At 38.2% G+C, this 25659-nt stretch overlaps 1 protein-coding gene across 4 annotated transcripts; it reads left to right on the top strand.

Annotated features, from left to right (window-relative positions):
- Positions 1-143: 143 nt before the first annotated feature.
- Positions 144-25589, top strand: LOC132092454 (protein sel-1 homolog 1-like). Of its 4 annotated transcripts, none has more exons than XM_059498694.1 (22): positions 144-284; positions 938-1017; positions 16025-16065; positions 16414-16525; positions 16861-17028; positions 17310-17415; positions 19054-19216; positions 19471-19524; positions 19616-19675; positions 20004-20085; positions 20458-20612; positions 20787-20843; positions 20926-20994; positions 21081-21158; positions 21249-21311; positions 21395-21482; positions 22340-22488; positions 22572-22737; positions 23556-23630; positions 24047-24219; positions 24691-24819; positions 24907-25589. In XM_059498694.1, the coding sequence occupies exons 2-22, from the start codon at positions 969-971 to the stop codon at positions 25111-25113; spliced, it is 2244 nt and encodes a 747-aa protein (XP_059354677.1). In that variant the 5' UTR covers positions 144-284; positions 938-968; the 3' UTR covers positions 25114-25589. The 4 variants fall into 4 exon arrangements, with proteins under 4 accessions (XP_059354677.1, XP_059354675.1, XP_059354676.1 ...); XM_059498692.1 differs by having other exon boundaries at positions 16354-16525; XM_059498693.1 differs by lacking the exons at positions 144-284; positions 938-1017 and adding an exon at positions 15121-15866.
- The last annotated feature ends 70 nt before the right edge of the window (positions 25590-25659 follow it).

Below are 25659 nucleotides of genomic sequence, written 5' to 3'. Positions count from 1 at the left end.
AATTCATTGCGCATCACCATCACTTGTGAGCTTAGCCGCGGAGGCTAGCGGTGCGCGTTCGCGTCTTGCGAGAGTAGTTGGTTGTAATAAACGCTAAACAACGAAGCAACTGGTTGAGCCAAACATAATGTTATGGGTCAAATGGACATCACAGCGTTCGAGGCGTCCATGAAAAGAAAAAAGGGAATTCGCACTGTCACAATGTGTCGACTGGACGTGGAGTCCACTGCTGTGAAGAAGGAAGTTGAGCCCGCCGGAGGAGATGGTGCCCTTTCTTCGTCAAGGTAACGACTTTTAGTTATAAACTGTTTTCTGGATGTCATTTGAGCCTAGCAGAAGACCTTTGAGTTATCATTCTTTTTTTTGGAAATTGTTTTATGTATTAACACTGTTCAACACTCAAATTTAGATTATTGTGCGTGAGCCATAGAGTACAGAGATTTTTGCTACCTCGCGTTTTCTTCTACACGCCGTACGTGGTCTTGGTTGCGTAACGGTGTCCATTTGGCCCCGAATAACGTTCACTCGTAATACATGACTGGACGTCTTTTTGCAAATAAGTCTAACTGAAGCAATAGTGAAAGCTATTCAGTTGTACTGAGGTTTCATAAATCGAATGATGTGTAATTTTACATGAATTTTGATGAGTAACTTATGTATCATAGTAACGTTATGTGTCTTCATACGCGAAGAACTCGAAGAGTGGTTTAATCTCGTGTGCAGTTTCAGCTAAGTCACCTTTCGGAAAGCGAATGCCATAGTTTTTATTATAGTTTGTGGAGTTAAAATGATACAAACGTCATTTGGTTGTCATTATATTTTATAGTAAGAATTGAAGTGTAGTATGGTTAATTATGGGTGTTTTTATAAAATTGGCTTGAGCAATAATAATTATCACCTTAACGTTTTTAAAGAATATGTTATTTGACTTCTACAGATGCTAACTGTCGGTTTCTGCAGTAAACAGCATGTCAACCGTGCCTAAACTAGGTTCTGTTCTCTCATGGCTGTCAAACAGTAAGTTCACTTCTTGCAAATAAATTAACAGTTGGTTTTTCCTGTTTTTTTTTTCTTGCAAAAGTGATTGACTTGATAGAAGGTTCTGATGTTTTCATGTTTTCACAGTAAGCTTTGAATCGAACGTAAAGCAGGGTTGTCAGCAACGTCTTGACCTTTGCACCTCAGTCCTTACAGACGAATTATTTCTTTAGTAGGCAAGTATTCAGATTAAATAAAATCATTTCAATCTCATACTAGATGGTTTCACCACTGACTCAGACTTGCACTATTGATAAGACTAGCGGGCTTCGTATGAGTGAGTGAGTGTTCATGTCTGTCAGCGTGACTGAGTCAGCCCTGAGTCACTTCGTCAGTCTACCCAGTTTCAGAGCTGCCCAAACTAAGACATCCAGCCTGTCTACCCAGTGGTTCATTATTCAAGGCTTAGTTGGCTTGTCAATGGCATTTGCCACCTACTCCCTCCCTCCTACTCGCAGTCAATCTCTCTTTCTCCTCCCACTTTCTCTCGCAGTACTTTATTTGACGCTCGTACTGGCTTATGTACACCCTCTCTCTCCCTCCTTTTATTTTTTTAAATAAATACTCTTTCCTGCTGTCCTCTTTATCGTTACTACTTCCTTTGGGGCAGTGGGAGGGCCAAGAGAGGGAAAACGTAAGAGAAAAAGATAGAAAAATGACTCCACCACATAAAGTTCAGTTTGCTCTTGTGCAGGAAGTATCTTAACTCAAGCCAGCCTATGAGTTGAAGCAACTTTTATCTTGTTCTCAGAATGTGACTAAAGATAATTTCAGTGCTGTCTGTCACGTTGTGGTCTTCCATTATTATTAATATTTTTTTTGTTGTTGTTGTACTAACCACACAGCAGAGGTGGAAAGAGTACAAAAATATTCTACTCGAGTAAAAGTACCATTACATTAATAAAATTTTACTTAAGTACAAGTAAAAGTACCAGTCTAAAAATCTACTCAAGTAAAAGTAAAAAGTAGCTCATTTAAACTTTACTCAGAGTAAAAATTACTTAGTTACATTTTAACAGTGGGAGGGAGTCAAAATGGGACAGGCCAAGGGTGTCAAACTCAGTTCCTGGAGGGCCACAGTCCTGCACAGTTTAGATATAACCCTAATTAAACACACCTGATCCAGCTAATCTAATCATTTAGGTTTATTAACTCTGCAGGGCTACGGCCCTCCAGGAACTGAGTTTGACACCCCTGGGATAGGTCTATTAAGTTTTTAATTAAAGGAATCAGTTATTTAGAATAATAAAACATTCGGGCTGTTACCAGGCAAATCAGTATCAACAAACTCATCTTTTAATGCAGAGGAAATGCAGAAGATTCATTGGAAGTGGCATTTAGATGTATTACACTGTTTAGTGCAGGACAAGAATGCATTTAACCTGCAGTTACAAATGCATGAATAATGTTTTGATATACAAGACATAAAATGTTGAATAATCATTTGAAATGATAAGAAATTATTTTAAAAAAAATCAAAAGATACTTTAAATGTGAAATTAAAATGGCCAGTATGTGTCAGCAAGTCACTGTTAATAAGTGAGTCATTGCGATTGAACCGAATCATTTAAACGGTTGATTCATTCAGGAACGAAACACTGTCATGTTGCTCAGAGACGCAAAACTGTGCTTTGGTGGCTGTGTTTGGAATTATTTTCTGTTGTAGAAATAGAGCTAAAAAAGGCAATATGGTGTCTAAAACGCAAGTCTCTTAATTAACTTGTTTACTGAACTGTTATATATATGTATGTATATATTCATGATGATTTTTGGAGGAAACGATGGCATTCTTTGTGTGATTTTGATTTAATATATGAAATTATATAAATATGTGAATTTTCTGCCCCTATATCTTCAATTTTGTGATCATTCTAAATGCATTTTAGGAGACTGAATCACACTGTGAAAGAACGCACTATAAATGCGCGCGCACATCATTAAAACAAAAATAGCACACTCCTCACCACTGTCTTTTTGGCTAATTTGTGCAAAACCTCTTGCTAAAATGTCAAAGCTTCATTTTAACCACCAATGCAACGATGCAATTTTTTAGCTTACCTCTACATTCTTGCGAACGGTTGATGTCTTGTCGAGATTTTATAAGCTGCTAGTTTGGTCTTCCTAGGCAAGTACAGCTTACACTGCATAATAGAGCATACATATGGCCAGGGGTTCACTTCATTTCCTTCGAGTTCAACTTCAGAATATGACGGGGTTTTGTTTTCAGCGGTGTCTGCACCACTAACGCCTGTTTTGTCCGTCTGCATCTTTCTTGTGATTTTATCGCCAGTTTGCCCTCCTGCCCATTATGACGTAGTTTCCAGGGAGCGATTTATTTATTTATTTATTTTACTCAGTAATTAATGTGTTTTAAAATGTAGCGAAGTACAATACTTCAAACAAAATATACTTAAGTAAAAGTAAAATTACAGATTTAAAAAATTACTTTAAAAAGTATTAGTACACAAAAAAGCTACTTAATTACAGTAACGCGAGTAAATGTAATTTGTTACTTTCCACCTCTGCCACACAGTGATAGAAATAGTGAGAAAAAGTTTTTAGGTCTCTATTTTAGTGAAACTGATCTTTATATGGAACTAGGCTGCTCTTCACTTACGCGGTGCTGTGCTGCTGTAAGTGAAAGCAGCCATTCAAAGTCACTTTTCAGTTGTTCAGCCTCTTATGTGTGTTTCACAGTCAGTATAAAGTAAGTGTGACATGCTAAAGCAAAATGGGCAGTAGTTTTGCTGTCTGCACCCACAAAATGAGTAAGAAACAAGTATTGGATTCCATTCAGTAAATTAAACACTATTGTTTAATTCTAATGATCAGGTACTTATTATTGTCAAGCAGCAGTTATATAACCGTTATTAAAATCAGTTCTACACATTGGTTATTGGACACGTTAAGATAATGTGTTTTGGATATGAAATTTGGTATCATTGTATTGCCTTGTTGGGACTTTCCATGGTCAGCCTCACTTTTAAATCACCACTAGGTAAAAACAAAGTGAAGTGCCATCATGTATATGTGCAGACCTGAAGTGATGCAACGCAGAATACTCTACAGCAATGCTGCCTCTTCTATGGACCCATTCGTGTTCTCCCACTTTGATGGTCGTCTCCGTAGTTGTGCTTATTGTCTTTGAGCTGCAGACTCTGTGTGCCACTCAAGCGCCAGCCTCTCATCCACCGCTGTTGCCATGGCAAGCAGACCCCAGAGGCCAGAGGGGCCCAATTTAAATCATGCCTTGCTGTTTTAAAGCTGCGAGACTTTATAGTGACCAAGTCAAATTTGAAGTTGTTCAGCTTGCCTTCTTGAAAAGAAGAAAAAAAGAAAACGCTTTTTAAAGCATATGTGAATGCAGGCATCAGTCAGTGACCTTTTTCTCAAGGTTTAACACTTGTTTAATGTCATAAGCATGATAATCTATGTGTAATATGAACTCTTCAATGTCAAAATTCTCTTGATTATATTGTTTTTCTGTAGCAGTGGTGGTTTGCTCGCTCGCATTCCATTTATAACTTTCTGTTGCTGACAGAGACGGGCTGCAGACCCTCTTCCACATGTACGTGTGCTCCTGCCAGAGTTCAGCTGTGAAATCTGCAGGAATACAAAATGTCCCTTTTGAAGCCTTGTGACTGCTTTGTGGGTTCGGCACCTATAGGGCTGAGCAGGAATGAGCCCAGAGTGCTCTGCTAGCATGCATGGTTATATAACCGCTAGCCCCGGCGTGACACACTTGAGCGCTGCAGCCCGTTCATGTGCACGCACACATGTTCAGGCTGTTTCCAGGCATTTAAAGTGTTTAAGCAAACTTGTTTTGAGACAAATGGTGTAAGTTGTTCTTTAATTAAAGTTATTCCTTCCCTTTATGCTTTTGTCAAGGTTCATGACTGGTTGATGTATCTATTGACTTAAATTAAGACCTAACACTGCACATTTTTCTACATAGATTGTGTATTCTCAATCCCACTAATGCATCTGTCTCACTTCTGAACACAAGAGGCTCTTGTTGGCTCCTGCAGCTTCCTGTGCACCCTGCAGTGGAGAAGAGCAGTCAGTGACCAGACCTGCGGGGGATGTCTGCCTTCGTTCAGAGTGATGGATGTAGGGAGGGGGGTGCCTACACCACAGAGAGCGCAGAGGTGGATAGACAGTCTCTCACATTTACAGCACTTTCCACTCAAACACCAGCTCTCTAGATCCGGGGCGGCGATATGACAGAGCAGTTATGGTCTGGATTCAAATCTTGTTCCCACAAGCCACATTTCGCTTATGTTTGTGCATAAACATGTGGCATAACATAAAGAACCTTTCCATTGCACAAAATATTTTTTTAGAGTGGAAAATGTTCATTACACTAAGAAAAAATGGTTCTTTTAAAAGCTGTACACTGAAAGGTTCTTCAATGGCATTGCTGCGAAAACCCCCTTTTATGCCTTTATTTTCAATAGTGTATCTCGAAGGAGGTTTTTGCTTGTAAGTATCGCTCACACTACTGAAGGCTTTGCAGAGCTGCTGCTGTAAGCATTGCGCTCCTGTGCTGCATATCCTCCTCCTCTGTGAGAAGGAAGCACTAATGAAGCATGAGCTTATTCTCAAGTGTACTGCAGAGGAGCTTGAGCTAATGCATCCACCTCTCAGGAGGAGGAGAAAGAGCTGTGCCAGGTTGACGCTTCATGTTATCAGTCATGTATCAGATAGCAGTCAAATTTGAAGGCGAAAGTGTTTGTCAAGAATAGAGTTCAGCAATAGTCGGTGTGCACAGACAACGTCATGGTACTGTTAAATTTGCAATTGGTTTATAGCATGCAAAGTAATTAATTGGGGCAGATCGCATAGTGAACTCTGCAGGACATGCATGCATTCTCGTGATTCATGCAGAAACGTGTTTCAAGTATTAACATGGTCATGAAATGTCAGATATTTCAACCTTTTTATGAAAAAGCAAGTTTAATGTTGTAAATGTGATGCAGTGTTGTAAAATGTGAATCTGTGTGACTTTAAGAACATCCATTTAAAAGTATTTATGAATTATTAATTCGTGATATACGGAAAAAAATACCTTTTTGCAATGAAAAATATTTGCAAATAATGATTGAAATAAATACACCATACTGAATGTTCATGTGTATGAAACCGAGGCTGTCAGGGATAGACTTGCATTCATCACAGTGGCATGCACCAAATAAAGGTCCTAGATCACATGTGATTTACAAAAATCTAAATGTTTTGAGTTTTTGTCTACTGAAAGTTAGATAACAGTACAATCCATTGAACACACTTGTTCTTTTTTTCACAACCTTTTTATCATTACTGTCAAAAATTTGATATATTTTAAAGATTAAATATCTATTCAATGTCTAAGGAAATGTGTTTATTATAAAGATCGCTTTTTACTTTGATTACACTTAAGTCACTAAATTGAAACCTTTCTTGAAAACACTATAAACAGGTTTAAAAAGCTTTATGAAATCAATATGAATAAAAAAAAACATAAATTAGTTTTAATCAAGTTTTTAAAAGGTTTTTTCCTTCTGTTTATTGTGGACACTTTTATTTGTCATTGATTGTGGATTTGTTCGGTGATGAGCTCAGCAGTTTAGAGAGGCTTGTGCAATGTGTCTCATTTGCGAAGAAACATTACTGTTGCTGGTACATGATATATCCTCTGATGCGTATTTGCAAAATATATTATTTAGTAAAGCTTAAAATCTTGATTTACAAGTAATTATCATGCCACCTAATGTAGTAATTCAATTCAATGCAAGGTAGGTCATGTTTCTGTTCTGTTTTTCTGAACTTCCCTTTCTGTTCTCAACTCTAGGTACATGCTGGGCCGGGGGGTGAAACGTAAGCTGAGCACATGTGAGGACCCTGCTCAGGACTTGCCATATCCTCAGCAGAGGCAGCTGGTGCTGGACTTGTGTCTAGACAAGCTACAAAGCTGCCAGCGGCGAGCTGAACCCAGTCTGCACCGTTCAGTCCTGCTGGCCAACACCCTCCGCCAGATTCAGCAGGAAATGAGACGGGAGGGGGAAACCTGTTTGCCACCTGCCATGCTCGGCCCCTCACTCCCTCACGTCTCCACCCCACGCCACTTCCCTGACCTGCCACCTGTGCCCTTAGACTGTCCTCCACCTCTAACCGGAGCACTGTCCCCTTCATTCCCCCTCACAATGGCTGAGGATGATGAGGTCCAGTTTGGTGGTGGCGTAAATGAGACTCTATTGCCATCCCTTGCTGGTGAGGACGACACAAGGCCATCAGATTCACTCTTTGGCTCATTTGAGATTAATAATTCCACCAGCTACTTGACAGACTTGGCTTTGGATGACATATTTGATGACATTGACACGTCGATGTACGACTCCTCTGACATTTCTGTCCTGGCGTTTCCTGTGCAGAGATGCAGCAAGTTCGACGACGACCTCAAGAGCCTTTCCAGCTGCACCTCCAACAACAGCCTACAGCTCTGTCTCTCAGACATCAACGACCTGGACCACATCATGGAGATCCTTGTGCGCTCCTGAATCACGACTCGCATCACAGTTTCCTCATTCAGCCGTCCCAGTGTTTTCTATGGGAAATGAATAATTCTTTTTTTTAAAAACAACAAATATTTTGTCTATTTTTATACAAAGGACTGATATATTTATATATGTAAAAAGGAAACTGCCTGACACACTCACTGTAGGATAAATGCACATTTTAAGACTTTTTCAGATGGTCGAGCTTAAGCTGCCGTCCTTCATATTTAAGCAAACTAAGATATGAATGTGCAGGGACTTCAGAAACAAATACAAAGTATTACCATTGACGCTTATTTATATTGGATAGTTGTATTTAAAAGAAGATGGAAGAAAAGTGATTCGTTATGGACGCTCCGTAGCTTTTATGAGCTAAAAGACATTTATTTTTTGTGAACTTCACCATATTCTGAAGCGTTACATTTAACTGTCAGTAATTCTGATTATCAGATCATGTCATGCACATGCAGCACTCACACTACCTCTCAAGATACCAAGAGCTCTTTCTCTATACAAAGACTTTCATTGTTACAACTGTATTTTAACGGTTTCTCTCCAATAACTTTCAAAACTGCTGATTGTTTAAAATATGGCTCTCTGTTCACAGGGACGCCTCTCCTCAAATGTTAAGATTCAGTCCAAAGTTATATAGCTGTAGAAGAAAGGCTTTTGTCTCAATCTTTCTTTTCAAAATGTTATTTTCGAAACTTTTCTGACTTTGGTTTCAGAAGGAGCCATTGCTTACATAAAAAGTGATCTATATTTTCGAATCACTTGCAATTTAATGCTGTTTCTACTTTTCACGTACATGATTGTCAGACACACAGCCACCGTCGAATTCCTCGTATGAACATAGTGCCTACAACGGAGAATTAAGACTGCCGACGATGAACTGCACACTGTGGACCCGCACATAGACTTGCCCGAGTTTCCTGCTCTATGCCCATGATGCTCTAAGTGGGTTGTTTGCCACTTTTTTGAGCATTTAGTATGGTCCTCTGTCCTCTAAAGAAGCCATTTCACCCCCTGAATGTGGGTCCACATCTCTTTGCTCTCGCATTGTGATTTACACTGTAAAAAAACGAATTGTGGATGTCTATGGTTGCCTCTCATGCTGTGGTCTCAAAGACTATTTCTGAATGTCCAAACTTACTCCAGTGGAGCAGAGATTAATCTATTCTGATGTCTTACTTGCTTACTTTTCCCTTCATCACAAGCTTTTAGGCATTTTTTTTTTTTACCACAACTTGGTCATTAGTTACTACGTAAACTTGTGAAATGGTAGACCAGAGCAAGGCTCTTAGTTTTTGACCTGTATTAACATTCACCAAACATCAAGTTGCTGCAGTCGAATGCGAAAGGGCCACAAGCTGCTGTCTCCATTAAGACTGGGCAGAAACAGGGGGAAGGGAAGAACCAGAGAATGAGATTAGGGGGGGGTTAAAGCAAACCGCTCCTGTCACGTGGAGAGCTGTGCTAGTGGTAAACGCTACACTGAGAGTTTGACAACAGTTGGTATGTGTGCGCTCACAGCAAGCTCCACCCCCAGTGAGGCCCCAAGGGGCTTTGATGTCCTCCCGACCAATCGTTTCTGTTTAAGGGAGGAGCTTCGTTCTCTCTCTGCTTTATGTGGAATAGAATAACAAGTGGAAGTGGTTCAATTTGGAGAATAACAAGTGGAAGTGGTTCAATTTGGTCTGTTAGCTCATGGTGGAGTCTTCCCTTGCCCTATGGATTGCTCACTTTGATCATTAGTGGCTTAAAACATTTTACGGTCCGAATTTGAGTTAAATTTACACATTCCAGCAAAAATACATGAGATATTTATATAATAATAATGATAAAAAGATAATTATAGAGTTTGAGGTTGCAGCAGGAAAGGCTTTTCGTTTTTTGGTTGAAACTGCTGCGCTCGTCCTCCTTTAAACTCAGGCTTGCAGACACCCCACCCTGCCTTTCCCGCTCACAAAACCTGACACTAAAGACGTTTACACTCAGATTTTAGGAAACATGAGATAAAACAGAAAGACACTTTATGATGAGACCATTGGCGTTGACTCAGCGACCTGTTTTTAATGCTGAAAGCTTTTTAAGCTTTGTAAGCTTGATCAGTTTGTTTCTTTAGCTTTTTGTGTTGTGTACAGACATTTGTATTTATATATTTTACTTGTGTTTTGATGTTTGTTTTGTTATTGTTGACTGAAGATCATGACATAATATATTGCTTTTATTTAAGAATTAGATATGATCAGTAGACTTCGGCCTTTTGGAGGTTTTATTTGTTTTTTGAAGTGTGATTTGTACTTCACCTCCTCTTCTTAGTAATAATTAACATGTACATTTAAGATGAAGATTTATGAGAGATGTTTATCAATGAAATTATTTGTAAATATTTCAATCTGTTCTAACTCTGAACTTAAAGACGATTGGATCTTCACAGTGTGTTCACTTCCCTTTGGACCAGGCAGTTATTTAGGCAGCTTTTTAACAGTTTTTATGCTAAAGTGGTTAATGAAGAGCGTTTTCAGTTGTCGGCCTCATTTAAATGTAATGTCTCCCCTTGCTTGAATTTCAGTCTTTTGAAGGACATTTATTTCACAATAATCAGCCCCAGGAGCTTCTGATTCTAAACTAATGTTCGTTAAGCTTTAGTCTAGAAGCATGTATTGCTGCAATGCACTGAGCAGCAGTGTAAAGTGGTTTACACTTTGTCAAACTTATGAACGGATTATCAAATAATGTGTGTTACATTTGATGTACTGGTTGCACAGAGAATACAAAAAGCAGCAAGTGTTTGTATTATCATGGTCCTTCTCATTGATTGGTTGTGAGGCACAAAACAGGAAGCTTTAAACATCCCCTCATCTTGTTAATTTGGCAATTAAAAAAAAGAAGCTTTTTTTATTATCCAAATAAAATTGTAATATCAGAAACCTCAAAATGTCACTTTGTTCCAAGTGCAATATGAAAATAGGAACATAAAGCGCTGTCTTGCATAATAGCAAATTACACAATGTAGTATGCCTGTATACCTTTGAATAAATGGCTAGATGTTTTTTTCCTTCTTTTTCTAACGACGATTTTAAACCTTAAATTTTTTTCTTTCCCTAGAAACTGTCCTTTGATCTGTTTTGACAGCAGATTTTTGTGAGGTATGTAAATAATAAAGCATTTTCTTCTGCAGTCATATTCTATGCAATACATTGTAGCAGGTCAGTATGTCTAATAAAAAATGGAAATGAAAAAGTTTTATGTATTTACTCAAGATCTACAGCCGGTCAAGCACACCTTTTAAGTGATATAAAACGGACTGTCAATATGGGATTAACAAAGCAGTTAAAATGACAGAAAATATGACATTTATTGCCCCCTGGTGGCAAAATCAATAACTGCATGTGAAGAGAGAACGACTGCGATATCTTTCAGATAAACAAATATAAATGTTATATAAAAAAATTGAGTCTTATAAACAAGCAGCTATGCATTAAAATGGGATTCAGTGATGTGAATCATACATAAAACTCATACATAAAACTGAATTAAAAATTATTTGCTTTGATCTATTTGTAAAACGTTTATATTCAAACTAAGATTGCTATTTGAAGGCCGTGTGCACTTGGATCGAATTGCTTGCAACAAACATGCAATAATAACGCAACATGTATGGAGAAATCTGCTCTCGATCCCATAGAGTCTCAGCTCTCTCTTAAACAGCAGGCTCATTAAAAGTGCTTAAGTGCTTACACACCACTGTGTGCCCCTCCGTCTGTCTCTTTTTGGTGGGTACAGAGCTGCACTCCTGGGATATCACTGCAGTTTGCGGTGCTTGATAGCAACTGGGAGACAGACTCTCAAAGTCTTCCTTGTTGTGGTATAGCAACAAGATTGTGGTTCTCAGATAAATGTGATGTACATCTGATAGTATTCTTATTGGATTAGACTGATTTATTTTATAATGTTGGCTCTCTAAAAATGTATTAGGTAATGTAACAATATTTCTTTGCCTCGTGTGATTGAAAATTATTCAAAATTGTCGATTTATAGTTATATTCACTTTTACAATTATGAACATGATTCATTTTTACACAATGTGTCGAGACTACAATTTTTTACGTATTAATTTTACATAATGTTACCTACAAAGCAGAACTACACACTTTTTCCCTGTTCAGTTGATCTGATGGAGCGATGGGATGCTCACCTGACAGTTTGCTCTTAAAAATAATAATTAGATTTCCTATGTTACTCTATTTCCTATGTTCCTTTGAAAAGCATCAAGATATTTAATTGTAAAACAGTGTGAGTGAGTTAATGATGACAATCAAATGCCAATAACTGAAGAATCAATGCATTTTCTAAAAGACTTCAAGATCAGACTCCTGATCAAAGATCGGTCAGCGCTCCACCTTCTGGACATACACATGTACTGACGACCAAAAGTCTGTTTTGAGGAAAAATCGCAGTATCATACAGACTATATTCTTCCCATATCTCATTTTCACACTTGTATTGGGATCATCTAATACCTGAAATAATTTTATAACGTCTTTAAATTTAAGAAGAAAACAGATTGGTTTTGAAGTAGGATAATATGGATAAGGTTTCAGTGTTTCATATAGGGAAAGTTACCATAGTCTGTCATATTTGTATTAAAACCAAAGTTATCCCTGTTTTTATACAGTCTATGGTAATCACCAGTAAAACCATTGGCAGCCCTTCGTTACAATGGTTAGCTTCAGGGCCGGCCCTGACCAATTTGCTGCCCTAGGCAAGATTTTACCTGGCGCCCCATGCATCACAGCCCATTTCAGCCTGTCATTGTGTTCATGATTTAGCATATATATATATATATATACACACACACACACACACACACACACACACACACATTACAGCAGAACTGTGTCCAACACTCACAATAAATCATCATATTAGAATGATTTCTAAAGGATCATGTGATGGACGGGATGTCACATGTGACACTGAAGAATGGAGTAATGATGCTGAAAATTCAGCTTTGCATCACAAAAATAAATGATAATTTAAAGTATAATAAATTGAAAACAAATTATTTTAAATTGTTATAATATATCACAATATTACATTTTTTTCTGTATTTTTGATCAAATAAATGCAGGCTTGATGAGCAGAAGAAACTTCTTTCAAAAACATTAAAAATAGTAATGTTTCCACACTTTTGGCCTGTACTGTATCCCCCCAAAACTGCACAACTGTAGAGTAAAACATTAATAAAAAAGTGATAATAAAAAATACGTCTTAAAACTGACATGATTGTACAAAATCACAGTCTGGGGACTCAGAACAACTGCTAACATTAAGTTTAAGGTAAAAAATAACTGCCATGGAATTATAGTATCTTACTCCTATGCAATAAATTGTTCATTTACTACATCTCTTTACCTCTGTCTTTATCCTCTTCTCTTCTTTTTGGCACTGTATCTATCGCAGACTATGATCATTTATAATGTGTCATGTAAATTCGGCCTTCCGTCACAATCAGGAAACTTTCACCGTGTCTAGAACTGGCGCGAGCTGCCAGGCCCGTTTCTACGAGCTGTGTGTTAACAAAAGCAGTGCTGTCTACATTGGATGCGGCGTCGGGCACGCTACACAACAAATTACCAACAACTGATCGTGCGCGCGCTCTGTTTCTGACGCACTTCAAGCACTCGATGGGCGGGGGAAGATTGAAGAGCCGGACTTTTTTCTTTTTTTTTTTTTGCTTTATTTGGTAGTATTTCGAATTAATGGTTTTTAAATAGTAGCCTATTATAAAAAAAAATATGTAAAAAATAAAATAAAATAAAAAAAATTTCACTCGTTCACTCATTCTGGCGCCCCTATGGATGAGTGGCGCCCTTAGCATTTGCCTATACCGCCTATGCCGCGGGCCGGCCCTGGTTAGCTTGTACCATGTTGCTAAATATGAATGGCTTTTTATGAAAAATAGCAGACTAAGCATTTGGAATCTATAAATTGGCATAGGTAGTAAAAATCAGTTTCTTTCACTAAAATATTCTTTAAAGGGGTGGTTGATTGCAATTTCACTTTTTTAACATTAGTTAGTGTGTAATATTGATGTTTGAGCATAAACAATGCCTTCAAAGTAGCAGCACTGAAAGTTCAATGCAAGCGGAGATGTCATCTGGCAGTTTAATGCCTACAAAAATGTTTAATTCCTGGGTTCATTACATCATGAACCCAGATAAACCCTACCCCTGGGAACACGCATAGACAGTAAAAGAAATGGACACAGCGACCCCATTGGATTCAATGGAGACAAGTGAAGTCAATTAGAAGCATGCACTTCCTGGGGTTCGGGCGTACTGCGCAGACTCAAACTGAGCTTGATGACATAGATGTCACGTGAGCAACCTGTAAGTCTTCTAACCGCTGTGCCATGAGAAATCTGAATCACCCACCGAATCTTGCAGACGTTGTTGAATAATTTTGTCCCGTTGCTTTTATGGACTCTCTATGGGCTTCTCCCTTGACGTCATGCCTCCACGTCCCCACGATTGCCTCATAGACAGTAAAAGATTGCCTGCAAGCTTCTCCTCCTGTCCATACGGTAATTTCCCTACTGTGCGACAGAGAGTCGCAGGTTATGACGCAATCGTTAACCTATTTTTTACAAAAACTGCTTCTACGGGGCCACAACGTAAGATACAAGGTAATGGGGCCTTTTATACATTTTCGTGTTTCTTTAGAAATAATGAATGGACAAATGGAGTCTTTAAATGCCTCAGATGTAAATTTATTCGCGTCAAAGTGACGCCAAAATGAATGGTAGTCAATGGAATGCTAACAGCAGGTGGGGGTCCGCTAGCCAAAGGCGGCGTCCAGGGGTGCTTCAAAAAAATATGAGACCCTGCCCCCCTGGGAACACGCATCAAAGGGGGCGAGGCCATGTTGTGCAGACACACACACCTGGAGCAGTGGGCAGCCATTTATGCTGTGGCACCCGGGGAGCAGTTGGAGGTTCGGTGCCTTGCAAACAGATGAAAAAAAGACATCTGTGAACATTAAACACATCTTGTATACTCTGCCTGCACCAGTTAATTGCTGGAAGCCCAAAAACATCTGTGCCTTTACAGTGAAAAATAGGTGCCTGGATTATTTTTGTATTTGTTATTGCATGTGCATTAGAGTTTATGTAATGTTTGAAAGAAGTATGTTTGAATGTTATGTCTGGGCATTCCAGATATAGATAATGAACTATTGAAAAACTGAGTATTTGGTAAGTGAAAATATGTTTGCTTGTGAAGAAGTGAAAGTCGAATTGATCGTATAATCATGATTCCTCAAAAATACATTGTTGTAATAAAACAAAAAATAAATGTTATAACGTAAAAGAGCCTCAGAACCTGAGTGTGGATTATTTGCAGACTATTTAAAATATTTATTTCTAGTATTTATAATAATAATATAATATCTGATATTTCCATATTGTTTATTTCACACACACCTGAGAGAGAGTCAGCTGTTCCGAGGCGTTCCCAGACTTCCCACATCCTGCAAACTGTCGTGTGTACTTCTGCTCCGTTCGCGTATCTCGGCCACCTTGTGTGTGAATATCTGATTGGTCAACTGACTCTTGAAGGGCAGCGATTGGTTGATTTCTCCGATAGCGTCTCCTGATTGGTGAAGCCGCGGCGGATTAGGAAATAGGGGGTCAGTCAGTGAACAGAAATACGCCGAAACACTAGAAATCCTATCGACGACTGTTGTGTTGCTGAATTTAACCAACATTGCAGTTACCTTGGAAACTTTATTCCGAAAATCGTCTTAGAATATTTTCATGGTCCGCGACAGACACGGCATTAGTCTCTGAGAAGTGTTATTTGTTTAACGTTAGCTGTGCTAGCTGTGTAAACAGGCTGTTATTGAGTTAGTTAACGTTACACTATTGAGCTGCTAGCTGAAAATGCTTTGAAAATGTGTTAATGTCCAGTTTATACGAATGGGTTGTTTTATTATAATCCATTTTTTTCTCTTGGGAGAAGTTTTTGATTGATTGGCTCGCTGGTCAAGTTCTATAGCTAGTCGGTTATGCAGTCAGTTGCAGTTCACTGATAGATTTATATAGCGAAATGGCTAACGTTAGCTAGGACAACAGATAGTTAGTGTGTAAATTTAACTAAGTCAGATTTTTAGTCGTCCACACACTCACGCACTCACGTTTTGCACAATCTGGCAACATGAATCCCACTACGAAGTCTTGTCTGCTCCTTATTTTGGCTTTAGCGGTGACTTTGGAAGTGACAGCTGGTGGTGAGTCACAGGCTCTTCTTGAATCATTAGGGAAAATTAGTGTTTATTTAGACGTTACCTCAAATGTAAAGCTATTTAACATTTACATTCAATATATTATCATGTGATGTAGAGTGTATATGCGCTGTAAACGTCACTGTTTGGCATATTGATTACAGAAGTACTTCCAGATGATGAAGTTGCAGCTGGTGAGTCTAAGGTAATACAGCATTAAAACGTAATGACATATTATCAGAGCCATGCAACTTGCACTTGGGTATTTTGTTATTAACAGAAATTAGAATCCATGTTGTAAATGTAACGTTTATGGATTTATTCAAAAGATCACTGTATACACTACATATATATATATATATATATATATATATATATATATATATATATATACACACACACACATACACACACACACACACATGCATGTGAATTTACATTTTGTTTCAACAGTCGTACTAATGTTTTCTGTCTATGGATTTGTCAAAATCAGAGCAAAGATGGTAATGATGGCTCCAAATTTGTGGTGGGGCATGCGTATGTCCCTAAACAGACCCAGGCTGACAGCAGTACAACAGACAATGGAGAGGAGAGTGAGGTTGAGGGGATTGAACAGGAAGACCTTCCGAGTCAACCTCCGCCACAAGAGGAGCGTCATAAAAAAGGTGAGTAGATCCAGATGGGGTCTGCAGGTGCTTCCTGAATAAGATGTAGTATTCTGGTTTTGCCGGTAGATTCCTCTATTCATTTAGCATAATTTTTATTCATTTTTCTTTACTACACAGCTAATCTTTTGCTCCCAGATTCAAGGTTTTGATACTGTATATGTCACTTATCTTAAGGTTTTACAGCATAAGATCTTTCTTTGTTTTTCGCCATCTCACAGTTTGCAATGTTTATTAAGAAAAGAAACCTGCTCACCCATGCATTCACGTGTGTAGTTGGTTTCCTGTGAAAGTGTCTGGTTATTGTGTCATTTTCTCATTGGTGTTTATCATAGTTCCAGTGGTGATTGGTGGAACGGCCTCTGGGGAGCCCTGCCTGTTTCCTTTTCTTTTCCAAGATAAAGAGTTTTCGGAGTGTACTACTGAAGGCAGAGTAGATGGGAGGCTGTGGTGTGCCACAACGTACGACTACAACACTGATAAGAAATGGGGCTTCTGTGAAAGTGAGTGAGATGTTATTGGTCGAATACTTTAGTGTACTTAATATTATAAAAATGAATGATATTGTTTCATATTGTGACTCTACAGTCTACGTGAAAAAGTATAGTACTTTAGTTGAAAGTTCTTGGCATGTTAGTAGAAAGCTATGCTCACTCTTCTGCACAAGTAGTCTAGATATGAAGAGATCAGTGCTAACTTTACCAACCTTTATAAATCAGTTGTGATTTGCAGCACTTGCAGTTTTTATACCACATGCATGTAATGTGTCCATCTGTCCTCACAGCGGAGGAACAGGCAGAGCAGAGGAGGTTGATGGAAGAGGCTGAAGAACAGTACCAAGACACAATTAAGATGCTTAATAGCACCAACCAAAGGAGCCAGAAGAAAGAGTGAGTGCTGTGCAGCCATATTTTTCTTGCAGTGCTCTTTCAACCGTTTACTTGTTATTTGTATGTCTTTAACCTACACTGTCTGAAAAATTGTGCAAAAATTGTACTTTTAGGCCCAATTCTATTTTAAACCCGTTCCCTATGCCTACCCCTTCCCCTTGCCCCTTGAAACATAGTGTCAAAGGGTAGGGCTGAAAATATTCCCCCCCAAAAATTTGACACCACTACTACACCGTTACACGTCATCATACGATTTCGCTAGCTCCTATGTCAAAGAAAATGCGCCGATGTTTGTTTATCACAAACTCAGATGTGCTGTAAAAGATAAGTTACCTGCCATCAGACTAGTATTTATGTTGTCGAATCATCGCATATCAATTAAATATTTTGTGGCGCTATCATGCAGTCAGTTACATTAGTGAACCATTTTTTTGCAAACATTTCTTTGGACAACATAAATGTACATATGAACACAAGATTGAATGCAACGTAAAACAAATGATTATTTGTTATTAAAATCCTTATAAATGCCAAAAAATACTTGCTCGGGCAGTCATATTGCCGTATGCAGGGAAATTTATCATACCTCTTCGTATGAATTGAGGTTCCTGAAAAAACTTAGTTTGAAAGGCTATCTTGCCCTTCTCCCTACCCCTCCATCCAAAAGAGAATTGAGACACCCACCACCGCTTCACGTGAACGAGCGAAAAGAAGGTGAAGGGGAAAGGGGTAGAATTGGGATTGGTACTAAGCCCGTAGCCTGTGCAATACCCTCAAGGATACATCTTTGTAGCTTAACTACCCCTTAAGAGTGAGCATTTGTACCTTAAAGGCACAGTATGTGATTTCTGCCGCTAGAGGGCGCATATTCAAATCAAGCAAAGAAATAAAGGCATAGTTTGATGATGCCATGATTAAGTGTGGAGTCATGGGAGTTGCGTCTTCATCTCCAGAGCAGATGCAATCTGAAGGGACACTGGCAGAAATTATGTTCATGGATGAATCTAATATATTAAAGATTTCTTAACATCACTGTAGTATGAAACAGGGTGGGGCTGAAAGACGTTGAAGCGAAACAAGGCCACTGAAGCGATTGATAATGAGAGATGAGTGCGGCACATGACTCGAAAGCAGCAAAGCCTTTATTATGCCACAGTCGATAGCTTCTTCTCTTTACGGTCATGTGTGTGTAGGGTAAAGCAGCGCTGTTTTATCATACTAGATGCATTTGAGTGTGTTGAAAGTTCTGTTGTAATCCTACTCTGTGCATCCAAACAGTTGCTCACCCATCTAATAAATCATATAGCATATAAAAAATCTTAAATGTATCCACAAACTATTTCCACGAAAAAATTACAAATAAATTTATCCTGAGTAACAATCAACATATTAGAATGCTTTCTGAAGAATCGTGTAACACTGGAGTAATGGCTGCTGAAAGCTTTGCCATCACAGAAATTTAGAAATTTAAATTATAACAATATTTTATAATTTTACTGTTTTTACAGTATTTTATTCAATTAAATGCTCCCTTGGTGAGCATAAGAGGCTTCTTTCAAAATCATAAAGAAGTCTTAACAACCACAAACTTTTGAATGGCAGTGTATATTCATATTTATGTTGATTTTTGTATTATAGGTTGTATGACAGACTCCTGAAAGTTGCAGAGATGGGTCATGCCAAGGCCATGGAGAAGGTGGCATATGCCATGCTGTTTGGAGACCACTTACCCCAGAGCGTTCCTCAGGCGAAGGAGATCTTCGAGAAACTGGCACTGGAGGGCTCCCCTAAAGCCCAGACTGTAATGGCAACCGTTTATTAACTAAATGTCATCTTTGTATGTTAATACTGATGCTTTTTTTGTCCCGTGACTCATTTCAAGCCATTTGTTAAGAATAGCAGCTGTGTGTGGGGTTGTTGTATCACTGCTGTGCTATTGTATCAGGAAAACTACATTTTTTTCTACATTCATATTTTTTAATATCATCATTATTTATTTATTTATTTATTTATTTATGTTTTACATTGAGGCCCCATGAATTTGTGTTCACACAGGCACTTGGCTTCATATATGCTGCAGGATTAGGAGTGAACTCAAGTCAAGCAAAGGTATTCTCTAATGACGTTTATCTAGAAAGCAAAGCATCCTTATTTTAAATGTAAATGTTTAATTTAAATGCTTTATTTCATCTAATTGCAGGCATTGGTGTACTACACCTTTGGAGCTTTGGGTGGAAACTTAGTAGCACAGATGATTCTGGTAAGAATGATTCTCTGTCCTGTGTTTTAAACAAGGGATGATCTTGTTCAACCCAGGAAAGTAGACTTAATGACTTGCTCATATGTGTCAAGTCTTCATTTGACTTTGCATATGTCAAGTTTAGTGTCTAAACAAACCTTTGGATCTATTGAAATTGTGACCGACATGTTGGGTCTGTTACATGAAGCAAAACTGAAACCACAGATCCTGCTGCACCATAATTTATCCATGACTACTTTCTCAAGGAAAGGCTTGTGTGGCCTGCATTTCCTGGCTGTGCCATCTACTAAATGCCATTCTTCTTTTTTTTTTTTTCTTTTCTTCTCAGGGCTACAGATATTGGGGAGGTGTTGGGGTTCCTCAGAGCTGTGAATCTGCTCTCACTCATTACAGACTAGTGGCCAATTACGGTGAGTCTTGTCACATCTCTATGCTGTCCTCATACATGTCTAAACATGTCTAATTTCAGCACAACATCATTTAAAAGAAGTTATCTGGATCCATGGATATCTAGATATCTTGTTTACTAATTATAATCATGGTCTCTATGCCTTTATTCCCCAGTCCAAAAAAAACTGTTTGAGACTTTTTCATTTTTTTTCTCAGCACTGTGAACATAACTGTAAAATGTCTGACATCATTTAATGTTGGTTTGAATTTTGCTCCTCCTTCTCACCTGTAATCACTGGTACTGCTCAGTTTTTCTAACTCGTTTCAGATCTGAATTAAGTGGTTAAGTCTTAGTAACCTAAGACAATGTTTCCTTTTTTTTTTTTTATTAGTGGCCAGCGATGTATCCCTGACAGGGGGCAGTGCAGTACAGCGGATCCGGCTCTTAGATGAAGTGGAAAATCCTGGTTCTAGCAGTGGAATGCTGGAGGAGGATTTAATCCAGTACTACCAGTTCTTGGCTGAGAAAGGAGATGTGCAGGCACAGGTAAAATAAAACCTTTTTGGATTGGTCTAAGAATTTCAACCAGTTGCATTATTTGAAGTTGAACATAGACTGTATCACTGCAGCTATTTTGTCTTTCATATTTTGTTGTTAATGGTTTTGTGATGTACTTGTATTTGTGATTATTACCATCACATTTAAAAAAAAATTGTCTAGGTGGGTCTGGGACAGTTACATTTACATGGAGGACGAGGTGTGGAACAGAATCATCAGGTAATTCTTTTTGGGCTCTGCCAACTTATTTGCATTTCATCTAATGGTTTTATAGTTATTTTCTATTTGTCATTATTTTCAGCGAGCGTATGAGTACTTTAACCTAGCAGCAAATGCAGGGAACACACATGCAATGGCCTTCCTAGGAAAGGTATAGACTTTTTTTTTAGTTTTCCTTGACTGTAGCTTAATGATCTCACTCTTGTATTAACTCTAATTCTCATTCTGTTGTCTCAGATGTACTCCGAAGGCAGTGAGTATGTGCCTCAGAACAATGACACGGCTCTGCATTATTTCAAAAAGGCTGCTGACTTGGTGAGAATAATTTTTTTTTCCTGTCATGATCCAGACATTTTATTTTCAAATGTTCTCCTCTAATGTGTAATTTTAATTGGCATCTTTAAGGGAAATCCGGTTGGCCAGAGTGGCCTTGGTATGGCTTACCTGTATGGAAGGGGTGTTCCTGTGGTGAGTTTCCTGGATGGGTTTAACTGAACATTGTGCAATTACTGAAAGACCTTTTGAGTTGTTGTTTCTTCTCAATCCTGCAGAACTATGACCTGGCACTGAAGTATTTTCAGAAGGCTGCAGAGCAAGGATGGGTGGATGGACAGTTACAGCTGGGAACCATGTACTACAGTAAGTGTGTAAAGGGATTGCGTGTGAATAATTTGCTTTCTTTTTTCCCCCTTCACTTCTGTATCATTACCTTTCCTGCTGTTACAGCAAAAGGAAAAATAGGCAGCCATTTATGACACTAAGGAACAGGTTTTATTGAGCCAGTAAAGGCCATGGAATTATTATTACAGAATTCCACAAAACAGTGTCATTCATGAGGTCCTTTACATTCCTTTCATATTGAATGTTAGATTCGATATATAAATAATGCATTCATTTACCAAAAATGTTTAATACTCATATTTTCATAGCAAATACAGAAGTGTGCATATTCCCAACAATTGCTTAGCCCATGCATCAGAATATAGAACAGTATAAAGTATTCTTGTTATTATATAAAATCATTTTAAAATAATTTCATCAGACGTTCAAATAATTTTACCAGATATGAAAATGTTCAAATGATAATACAGTAATAACAACGACAAATATTGCAGATATTTTATAATTAATAGACCCTAATTATAATACCCTAATTTAAAACAAATATAGAAAAGCTTTTTTTTCAAGTGTTGCTCTGCTCTAAAAATACTGCTTCAAAACCTGTTTCTGTTTTTCTTTTCCCTCTTTCTACCTGCTTGTCTAGCTCACTGTTGCACCACTTCAATAGCGATTTGTCTTATTTTTATCTTAAATCACAGCTGACTCCTTATAGTTTGGTTGCCTCGGTGATTGTTGCCATGACAAACTCCCACCTGCATTCTGCTTTGACATGATCTTGACAAACAGTGAGGACTGAGAAGTGTGTTAGTCATTTCAGCTGGTGGGTGTTGAGTATTAAAAGTGCATTCATGACTTTAACTTTCTTCATATTTTAGATGGAATCGGGGTGAAACGTGATTATAAACAGGCTCTTAAATTCTTTAACCTGGCTTCTCAAGCGGGTCACATCCTAGCCTTCTATAATCTAGCCCAGATGCATGCCACAGGGACTGGGGTCATGCGCTCATGCCACACTGCAGTTGAGGTGAGACATTATTTCATCATGCATAGCCATGTTTCAAAAAACTTTTCTGATAGTTGACGGTATTTGTATGTTTGTGAGACCAGCTCTTCAAGAATGTGTGTGAGCGCGGCCGATGGTCTGAGAGACTCATGGCAGCATACGGAAGCCTTAAGGAGGGCGACATTGACTCGGCTCTAGTACAGTATCTCCTGCTGGCTGAACAGGGCTATGAGGTCGCCCAGAGCAATGTGGCCTTCATCCTCGATCAAAGTGAGTCAGTGCTCTGCTCTAGACCCCCCACACCTACATGCATAATAATTGTGGTATTTTGTCACAAGTTGGTCTGAGAGCAAACACCAGTGCTTTTCTCATACTTTAAATCTGTCATAATAGTTCTCAAATCAGCCAGCATCTGCCTTGAAATTAGAATTTTGCTTTTCAACCATTTTTATTTAAAAGATTTCTGAAACTTCAAGAAAAGAAAAAAGGTTACTTCTATTTAAATGCCTTTCCATCCTCCCCTGACCATAATCAAAATTTTGTAATAAAGCACAGATTTCCCATAGTTATGATTAACTGAAAATTGAATTGTTTTTATTTTTAGGCTTGGAAAAGTCATTTATGTATAGCTTTTATATTTTATATATAATATACTTTTCCATAGAGAATATAGTTATTAATATTTTATGCTCTGTTTTAAAATATTTTAAATATAAATGTGTTCTGAAAAGATTTTGCTAGATAATCAGCTATATGTTACTTTTAACAAATTAATACAATTAAAATGTCACTGACATGGTAATGAAAAACTGTCCTGGATATCTCTATATTATGATAAAAAAATATATATATATTGTAATTATTTTTATTTATTATTTTTATAATAGTAATTGTAAGCAACTGGAAAATAAGTTATGGAAATTAATGTGTAAAGATGTAGCAGCACTTAGGTCACAGAATCTTTGTGACGGTAAAGCAATCTGCACCGAAAGCCATCATGTTTACTGTCTCTTGGTAAATTAAATCCAAGCTATCTTAAGCCATTTCACATAAAAATAAATCTTGCTCTGTGTCTGTGTGTTTTTCAGAGGGGTCACAAATTTTCAATGAGAATGAAACGTATCCACGGGCTTTGCTCCACTGGACCAGAGCAGCTGCTCAAGGTTAGACTGTTTTCTTCAACCCACAGTCACTCTAGCAAAATGCCAAAGTGCTTTGATGACCTTACAATAATTATAGTGAGACAGGATCATTGCTGCTTAACTGTATTTTGCTGTTGTCTCTGGCAACCATTCTTCTACACTGTGACATTTTTGTCATACTCATTACTTTCATATTATTCAGTTGATTTAAATATTGATGAAATAATTTCACTATATCATGCCCATTAATTTACTTGGTACACATCTACGTATCTAATAATATATTATATATATATATATATATATAATACATTCAACAGCTTCATAGAGTCTCAAAAGGTTTATTATAATAATTTGTTATAGTATGTGTATATTTATATGGCTCTATGAAGCTGTTGAATACCCATTATCTGTTTTATCTTTCATTTTCTTCGCAGGCTACACAGTGGCCAGAATCAAGCTGGGTGACTACCATTTCTACGGTTATGGCACTGATGTGGACTATGAGACTGCAGTCATACATTATCGCCTGGCATCTGAGCAACAGCACAGTGCACAGGCCATGTTCAACCTGGGCTACATGCATGAGAAGGGCCTTGGTATTAAACAGGTGAAATATCTGTGCATGTTTACAGTTGTAAGACGTACACTATCCTTCAAAATATCACCTTTTTTAATGCACACAAAGGCTAAATTTATTTGATCAAAACCAATAAAATGGTGACCTTATTTATGACATTTTGATATAACCATTTTCTATTTTAATATATTTAAAAATGTAACTTATTCCTGTGATGGCAAACATCTCCAGTGTCCAAGTGTTGAAACCAGTTATGCTTCTTACCATTTTTTGTGCAAACTGAGATGCATTTTTCAGGATTATTTGATGAATTGAGAGTTTAAAAGAACAGTAACTATTTGAATTTGGAAAATTTCTGTAACGTCATAAACGTCTTCACTGTCAATTTTGATCAGTTTAATGTGCCTTTGCTAAGTAAAAATATTCATTTCTAAAAAATATTTACTGATCACATTTGATCGGTAGCATAATTATTATTTTTTTTTGATTGTTCCTCCACAGGACATTCATCTGGCTAAACGTTTCTATGATATGGCTGCAGAAGCCAGTCCTGATGCCCAGGTTCCTGTGTTCCTGGCCCTCTGTAAGCTGGGGTTCGTTTATGCACTACAGTACCTGCAGGATCTCAATGTAAGTCACATCCGTCAGTGAGCATCCACCTGAAATCTGATTTGTCTCTATTCAAGGAAAACCAATAACATTAATCTTTTTCTTCAGCTGAAGGAGCTTCTATCTCAGGTGGATCTTGACCAGTTGCTGGGTCCAGAGTGGGATCTCTACCTCATGACTGTCATTGCTCTGCTCTTGGGCACAGTGATCGCATATCGGCAGAGACAGCACCAAGCCATACCCAGAGCCCCTCCAGTGCCCCCTAGACCTCCGGGCCAGCCTGAGCAGCCTGCAGGAGAGCCTGAGGAACAGTGAGAGAGCAGAGGTGGAGGTGACCGAACAGGACTAGGATACAGGAGAACAAATTGAGGCCCATTAGCATCTCTCTCTCTCGGGACATCTGATGACACCTGCTGTGGTCTTTAATCCTATAAACCCCAAAAGAGCTTTCAGGACTCTCAATGCTCTGTCCAGCCCCTCTTTAGGCTTTTAACTGTGGCTTGGAGAAAAACTAGACAAACTTCTACAATTCTTAAATGTGCACCTCAGGGTTTTGCCAGGTGAAATAACATTTGTGCAAATCAGTGCTCACTATGTGGGGGGAAAAGACAATAATGGTGAATGAACTCCATTAGTTTGTTTCTGCTTTTTGCTTGCCACTGTGCTAAAAGCCAAGGATCTAATCTACTTTGTGCAAAAGGACAAAAGTAGTTTTCACTAGCACTTTCACTGTCTTGATGTCTAAAATGTGCACATTTACAGATGAATAAACTACACGGTAAGTAGTCTAAGGTTTGCAATCTTTCAATAGGTTTTTTTTATTGCCATAAACGCTCACCTTGCCAAATGTTGAATCACTGA

Source organism: Carassius carassius, chromosome 18 (genome assembly GCF_963082965.1).
Source record: "Carassius carassius chromosome 18, fCarCar2.1, whole genome shotgun sequence".
Lineage (NCBI taxonomy): Eukaryota > Metazoa > Chordata > Actinopteri > Cypriniformes > Cyprinidae > Carassius > Carassius carassius.
Note: the sequence above shows the minus strand (reverse complement) of the source record. Positions and strands in the feature narration are given on the sequence as shown.